Raw genomic sequence first — 8,448 nt, 5'->3', positions numbered from 1 at the left:
GGGGAGGGGAGGGGAGGGGAGGAGAGGACTCTTATGGTGGGACAAGACTTTAATTGCAGCACTCAGGGAAACAGGCAGATCTCTCTGTTCCAAGCCAGACTAGACTACAGAGCAAGTTCCAATATAGCCATTGCAACAAAGAGAATCCCTGTCTTGAAAAACAAGCACAGAAAATTGAAAAAGACAAAATTGCAACTTAAATACCTGAGTTTATTTGGAAAAAGCTAGAAGCTAAAAACCCACTTCTAGCCACTATAAGCTTTGAAAATAACATGTAAGATAGCTAATAACAGTATAAAAGAAGGAAGATCTTCAAATAGACACACTCATTAAATAATGCAGTAGTAAATACTGGGGAATAAAACAGGTGAGGTAATCTCTCAGAAAGCTCCTGTTTCTCACTTCACAGGGAAGAACTACTGCTTCATTTCCAGCAAGTTGTAAACGTATTTCATTAGTTTAAATCTTATCATTTGTTTCACCAACCCCTTAGTCTCCCTACATAGTACAGAAGACTTACTGGCTAAGTTCAGATAGGGATCTACCACTTGCTATTCAATGAATTAATGAGATCAACTTACTGGTGCTTTCTAAGACAGTAAGAAAATGGAGATGGTGCTAAGAATAGTCTCACAGTATTATTCCCAATAGACTATAGCAATGTTTTGGTGACTATTGGTTCAGAAGTCTTAAATATGGCATCAAGAAATTCTCTTGTAAAAAAGTTGAATTTTAGATTTAGTACCTGTTTTGATACAAATAATAGGGAATCGAGGCGATTTCATCTTCTATTTTTCCTACGTTTTTTTCCAATAGACATACAGTTTTAAAAGACTGTTATATGCAAATTTGTGGCACTATACAGAAATGACTCCTTACATTATCAGTTTAAACTTCACAACAGTTAATAATCACGTTGACAAACTAAAATGGTCCGCATATGTTTTCCTGATTCTTCGGGAGACCACAAATGTCCTTCATTCTTGTATAAATTTGCACTTTATATGTGTGGCTCTTTGTTGTTTATGTGGCAAAGATTCCAAAAGAAAAGAAAATCAAGTATTTACTAGTTTCCCCCAATCCAATATAAATCTAACAGCAAAAGTTAAAGTGCCCATCTCTAATTTTTAAGAGAGATGATCTAATAATCTGAAGAGTGGTAGATTCATCTGTCAGTGCCCTTGAGATGAAATAATTAAACCAATTACTAATGAGCCTAATCTTTGGTTCTATGAACTCAAAGAGCAAAGATGACTGTACCTATATGAACCTATCTAGTTCCCCACCCAAATTTGAATTTATGTTCTTATGCTCATTTCATCATACTCAAATAAATTCTAAATTCTTATAAGTGACCAATCATTGAAGCCATGTATTGGCTAAGGATAGTACTTATCCTAGCCACGGGTTATTTATACTTGCATTAGAAAAATCAAGTCCAAAAGCTACATATGTAGTTTTTTTGTTCTTCAAAGGCAATAAAGATTTTGGGGATGTATAGTCAGATGGTTTACTTCATTGAGAAGTGGAGTCCATCTCTCCATTTAAATCTGAGCTAGCCATGTGGCTAGGTGTAACCAATATAATGTAATAGGAAAGCTAGCTAGAAGACTTCCCAGCTGGTTCACAGAGAAGATAGCTCAATTAAAATTCTCACTCAGTAGGTAACCAGTCTAATTATCTTGAGATCCCCATGCTAAAAAAACTGCCTGCAAGTGTTCTGGAGGCAAGACAAGCCTATCAATCATTCCCACCAAAATGCCAAATCCTTCAGCAAAAGGATTTAGAACAGGATCCTACAGAATTAATATCCCAGTCCCTAACTGTAAAAGTCATGCTCAGCTATGACCACAGATATCTGGATTATGGACAGGTTAGGCTCATTATGCTCTATGTGCATTCCTGACCTTCAGTATTCCACAGCATGCCTATTTTATACAACTAAGTGTTGGTAGAGTTAGTTTTTTTAAATTAGTGAAATTAGCAAATGTTCATCTCTTCTCACAAACTGAGAGCCTGGTAAACTTACAAAAACCCATAGTATTCTGAGAAAATTACACAGTCATTAATATGACACCGGGAGTAAATGAGGTATTTGGCCTTTAATATTATTGAATAAAATGTAGCTACTAAGATAATAGTTTTCTGGCCATGATCTACCAGGGGTTTTATTAAATGCTATGTAACTCAGACCAATATTTAATTCTGATATGAAAACAATTATTTCACTATTCAATGCAAAAAGAAATATTATTTGCATTGAAAAATAACCTTGAGTTTACTTTTCTAAATATATAATATGAAAGAAAAACAATATTTCATTTATTTAAACTTCATGACATGCCATCTGAAGAAGTTAAGAACATTTTTTATGCTGACATGATTAGGGAGTGGCCAAGTTCTGGTCAGAAGGGAGCTGAAGTCTCATATTCTTCATAATAGTACTTTGTCCTACCATTAGATTATGTAATAATTTAGCATAGTTCATACAGAAGATTATTGTGGAGACTTACTCTGAAATACCTACAAACACTTTCATTAATACAAACTAGAAATATTGGCTATAATTATGGTCTCTCTAAACTGTATAATTAATAAACAAAATGAACAAAATCTTGAAATTAATTTCTTTTCAACAGGAAAGATCTTTTGCTTGAGAAAAGTTTTTGTTTGCTTGTTGTGGTTTTGTTGCTTTGCAATGCCAGCATTTGTTTTAAATGCCAGTTTTCACACTCGTTTCAAAACCCATTTGTTGCCAATAGACTCCACACTAAGGGACTCCCTGGAGACTATAATCTCTCCATGGGTCTGAGCAAAAGGAGGACTCTACTTGACCACAAATTAAAATATCCTTTAGTGAAATTGAAATCCAAGAAGACATTAAAGGAAAAAAAAAAATCATCGTGAATATATTGATTTAATTCATCCTGGGTTTTCTCTGGTTTATTAGTTAAGGTGCTAGTTAGTGCTGGTACTTTTTCCACCCACTAGTGCAGTTTTCCTAATGATGTTCCCGTAGAAGAAATTGGAAGAGGGTATACATGTAGTGAGTAGGCAGCTTGCTATTTGTAAAAACATTTATCAGTGTCAACTCATCTCTAGGAGCACCTAAACCTTCCTGGACCAAATCATATTGTGAGGTTTTCTGATTAAATTCCATTTCCAAATCAAGGTGTAATCTTAAAATATGCAAAGATGACATGAATCTGAACTTGGAACCACTTTATCTTAGAATTTCTAGGAATTGCAGGTGTTCAGGTAGTTCCATTTATCTTAAATTACACCTCAGATAGTTTTAGTCATAAATTCCTTTTAAAAAGAATTTTTATACTGAAGTTAAAAACATGTAAGCACTCTTGAAAGAGCTTTCTGTCAACCGAAAATAATAATATTCACCTGTTTTAGCACAGAGTGCCCTGTCATTTCAAAAGTACCAATAACTCATACTACAAATGCAGCTTATTCTTAGGGAAGTGCATCAATGATGCTGTTAATATTCCTTGAAAAGGATACTATTTGATCAAGTGTTTTGTTGATAGAAAAATGGTTAAGCACACTCCTGTTATAGTCCTAAATCACTCTTAGTTAAACCTGTTTATTGAGCCACCTATATGTTTTCTATTTTGCAGAGTCAAAAAACAGACAATTAAAAGCCATCTGCTTCATGAGAAATAGTTACATATTAATTGTTTTGAGCAGAAACATAAAATCATTCTAGGAATTACACAACTTCTTGATGTGGAGTTTAGGGAACCTTCATTCTGTATTCTCTTATAATTGCTATGTCTATGAAACCCTAACTATTATATCCTAGGGGAAAAGTTATCAAACTAAACAGGAAGCAGTGGTTAAAACATTATAAAAACTTTGAATAGGACTGAAGACATATTAAAATGCTGTACCAATGTCCTGGGGAAAATCATCACTAGAAAAAAAAAAAAATCTGTAGCAGGCAGCCTTGTGATTACTGCATATTCTAAACTTCCCCCACCCTACTGTCAGTGACAGCCAATTCTCTCTTTTCCCATTTGTCTTCCTAGAAAATATACAAGCAAAGATAATGCCAGTGCGTTCACATCGCGAATTGAGACTCTAGTGAAAAGCATTCTGGCTGACTGACAACCAGATTACTGCTTTATACTAGAAGTGCTGACACAACCTTCAATAAAACAGGACACAAGAGGCATGGCTCTGCTCTAGCTTAAAAACACAAAAACAGTTATCAACAGCAAACAAGGCATATTTGGTACCAAAATTCAAATGCAATTTTAAAATCAGGGCTTAGGGGAAAGTTTCAGTAGAAACTGGGCCTAAGTAGGGAATGTTGTTCTCAGAAGAAAAACATTCCAGAAATTTTCCTTCTTGAAATAAAACCTTGTCTCTTCAAGGCAATTTTAGTTCTAATTAAAACAAAGGTTTTTAATTAAGCCCTGAAGATTCTGGCGAAGGATCTTCCGTAAAACTGTCCTTGGTGGATTTTCCCAAAGTAATTGATTTTCCAGAGAGAATGAAGTCGATCTTTAAAAATCTTCAGAAAGACATTTTGCTCCTATCCCTCTGCTACTCTGTACAGTGAACAGACAAAATAAGCTGCCCACCATTGGAACAGGCAAGGACAGCATTCCTGGGCTGATCCTAGTGTCCCTCTTTGTCTTAAAACACTGGTTGATAGAAGCTTCATGTCCATATAACATCTTTAGGAGCACATTTTCTAAGTGGGCACAGCAATTTTCTGTGTTTTGGCCCTTCCCTTCCCAACTTTTCTGCTACCACACCAAGTCAAGAACTTCCACATAACTTGTAACAAAACCACCTCTACTTGTAACCCATCTTGTTATCTTTTGGAGGGACAGAAAACTATTTTTTCAAGCAAAATGAAGCCATGGAACCCAAGTTGAAGTACATGGAGATAGAATAAGGGGCGGCGGCTGGGACGGGGGGGGGGGGGGGGGTGGTAGCTCAGAAAGTGTGCTTGCCTTTGATTTTCCCTTTGCACAGTCCTATGGACACAATATTTGCATTAAGCTTATGTCTCCATATTTGTCCAGCTGAAATTTTTGGTTTTTTGTTCGTTTACTCTTTTTTTTTTTTTTTTTAGGTCCAGTTGCAAATTTCTTTGTAGCTAAAATCAATGGATATGGAGGCAATTAAGGAAAGATTAGCAAACAAACTGGAGCTGCCTTTCCTCCATTCCCCACATTCCAAGCCAAGAGAAAAGGATAATAGCCTAAAAAGCCAATGGTAGCTGAGGCTGGTTTCTCCAACCTATCTGAAAACTCTTTATGCAATCAGAGGGCTATTATTTCAGGAGACAGAGTGAAGGGGGCAAAAGATTCACGTTGCTAAGGAGATCTGCTGAAGCTGGCATTCCTACATAAATTTCCATTTCTATTGAAGGGAGAAAGAAAAGATATTTTTTCCAAAGTTTATTTGGATCCCCTGGTTACCAAAGAAAGGCATTTTGTGGGTTTATTTTATCTTCAGTTGTAAACAACAAATCCTGAAAGAATTAAAAAGCCTGAGTGTTGACCTCCTGCTGCCAACCAGTCCCCTTCACTATGAATCAATCAACAAAGAAAGCCTTCAATAGGTATTCTGAGGTAACAGCAAAGAAAAAGCCTTTGTAAGCACAAAATTAAATTTCTGGAAGGAATTTAACCAAGTGAACTAATTTCTCCTATAACAAAAAACGTAAGACAAAGAAAAGTCGGATTTTTTTTTATGGCCTTTGTGCTATTTCAACTTTATTAGAACTTGAAACGTTTCCAGCAAAGCTTAAAAAAAAAATGTCTTTGAGAAGACATGAAACTGTCAAGAAGGGATTTAATGAGTTTCTCAGGTCAGTGTGTGAGTGTGAGCGTGAGCCTGTGCGTGTGTGTGTGTGTGTGTGTGTGTGTGTGTGTGTGTGTGTTAGCGCGCGCGCCAGCATAAAAAAAGCACCAGCAGAGCCTTCCTTTTACATTCCTTAATCTGTGCACACACCAGCAGCTGAAGAAACAGAATTCGAGTAGGAATAGTTTTCATCATGAAATTTGAAGTTGGCAAATTCCTAGGAATGGGACTCTGGAAATGGGGGGGGGGCGGGGAACAAAACAAAACAAAACAAAAAACAAAAAACTGGAGGGTCAGGAAGAGAATAAAGCCACAAAGTCCCTTTGAGCTAGTAGCCACAATGGCTACCGCCCACTATACCCCGTTTCCCATCCGCACACAATTTTCACTGCTTGCTGAATAAAGCACAACTTTCCAAGCAACTGTGAGTAACTAGCTCAGGAAAAACGGAGTGGAAGAAAGGGGAGTTTCTTACTGTGGGAGTGAAAGAAAGGCAACTCAGAAGCAACAACGGTGTCGCCAAAAAAGGAAAGAAAATTCATCAGTCTCTCCTGACTCTCTCGGTATCCCTCCCCAAAATTTAAAGGGGAAACACACACACACACACACACACACACATGAAAATTCACTCGGAAAAAGCCATGTAAAGTGAAATAGAACAGGGGGAAATGTGGGCCTACATGAAAACTTGGGCAAATTTTTCTTAGAGGGTTGGAACAGAGAACCCACGCAGATTTGGAGCTTTTTACCCATTTCTTTTTTAACCGGGGGTGTGGAAGGCATTGCGTCTTTTACACAGCCACATGGTTCTCGCCCTCAATGATAACAATTGCCCAAAATAGCCTACGTGTTACTCCAAAGCTGGAGGGATCAGCAAGGGAGGAGTAGAGGGCGTAGGAGGTCTCTGGAGTCTTGCCTACCCGGACCCCTTCGAGAGAAGGGCACATACAAGAGGGTCCTGGGGCCCAAGGGCCGAGAAGGTAGGGCAAGGAGGAAAGGAGGGAAGCAAAGGAAAGTGGGGGAGGTGGCTCCCAGAGAGGCGGTGGCAGCAGAGGAGCCCTGGATGGCCACGCGGGAGCAAGGGGCGCGGCACCGGGGGTGGGGTGGGGGCGCTCACCGCTGCCGAGAGTGGACTCGCAGTGCCAGATATCCAGGTTGGCGGGTTTCCGGCAGGACTCCCACAGGGACAAGTAGTACTGGTGGTCCGCGGTGACCCAGGCCGGGCTCAGAACAGCTCCTAGATCCAGACACAGCGCCAAGAAGATGCACACCAGCCCGACCAGCTTGAGCGGGGTCAGCACCGACACTCGCACCTCTTCCATGCCACTGCCAGACGAAGCCATGCCCGGGCGCCGCTGCCGCCCTTCCCGACGCAGGCGAGAACGCCAGGAGGGTCTGAAGAGCCTGGAGCGGGACCTCCCGAACAGAAAAGCGGCGGCACACCGAGCCAAGAAGTCGTACCTTGGGGCTCAGTTAAGCACACCGAGTGCTCAACGAGACTCGCCTAGCTGGGACGCCTGGCCCTAAGGAGGTCGTCCGCTGCTGCAGCGACAGCAAAAGCACAGAGAATCTTCAGCAAGCGATCTGCCCGCGCCCGCGCCCGCGCCCGCTCCTCCCTGGCGCGGCCAACCTGGCTCCGCCCCAGCCCCGCCCCAGGCTGCGGGAGGCGGCGCCTTAGGAGAGAGACTGAGGGTCTGCACCCGGACGGCGGAAGGCTCTGGCTCCCGCCGGTCTCGCCACTAATCCCGTGGTCACTGCGCGCAGCAATTCTTCTCTGCGGCCAACCGGACCACGGTTGCTCCAGGGTCGCTCCCTCGCCCTGTCTCCGGGTCACGTGGCTTTTCCTTGCCTAGGGACCAGGGATTGACCATTTTTCTAGTTCTCTTCTAGATGTGGCTTCCTAGGCTGTGGCCTTTGGAGATAGGTTCCACACTAAGCGACGTTCTGCCCTCCCGTCAGTCAATTCACATCCTGAATGAGGTTGTGGAAGGAGGGGAAAAGTAACACTTCCCACTCTCTGAACCCAGGACGAGCCCCAGAGCCCTGGAGCCACCCTTCCATTCCCATCTTCAAGCTCCAAATTAAATCAGTTCTCCTCAATCTGAAAACAGCCTTTGCTCTCCCTCTGAAGGGCAAGTGAGAGATAAAATGAATGAGAGATTTCACAAAGTGTAAACATAAAGCTAGCCCTATTTGCAACTCTGCTGTTCTGACCTTTGTAGTTTGGCTAAAATCCCTAAATTTCTCTTCACTGTGTTCAGCTAGATCTGAATTCTTACCCTCAGTGATAAGCTTTTCCTGTTCTTCCACAAGCTCTACTACAGGACCTGAGATAGGAAGCTGTGGTATAAGGTTCCTGAATGGAACTAATGCATCTACATAGATTTTTTCATTAAATTAACTTACACCAGGACTCTTCAAAGGGCATTGTCCTGGTTCTTGAGGAGGGGCTTCACGCTTTTAACCGATTTATGAGAACTGCACACCCCTTGAAATTGAATTAGTGGTTTTGTAATTGTCAGTTCAAAGTGATTGGGGGTGGGGTTGTTTCATACCTTTTTTTTTTTTAACTACTTTCCATTTTGCCTAAAAGAAAAAGAAAACGCAATTTAATGA

At 40.8% G+C, this 8,448-nt stretch overlaps 1 protein-coding gene across 1 annotated transcript in view; it reads right to left on the bottom strand.

Annotated features, from left to right (window-relative positions):
• Window positions 1–7,425, bottom strand: part of Tmem47 (transmembrane protein 47) — a 26,665-nt gene extending 19,240 nt beyond the window's left edge. The window contains exon 1 of the mRNA XM_021188421.2: window positions 6,950–7,425. Coding sequence (XP_021044080.1) covers window positions 6,950–7,175 — 226 coding nt within the window. The 5' untranslated portion in view covers window positions 7,176–7,425. The remainder of the gene's footprint in view (window positions 1–6,949) is intronic.
• Between the last annotated feature and the right edge of the window lie 1,023 nt (window positions 7,426–8,448).

Source organism: Mus pahari, chromosome X (genome assembly GCF_900095145.1).
Source record: "Mus pahari chromosome X, PAHARI_EIJ_v1.1, whole genome shotgun sequence".
In the NCBI taxonomy this organism is placed as follows: Eukaryota; Metazoa; Chordata; class Mammalia; order Rodentia; family Muridae; genus Mus; species Mus pahari.
Note: the sequence above shows the minus strand (reverse complement) of the source record. Positions and strands in the feature narration are given on the sequence as shown.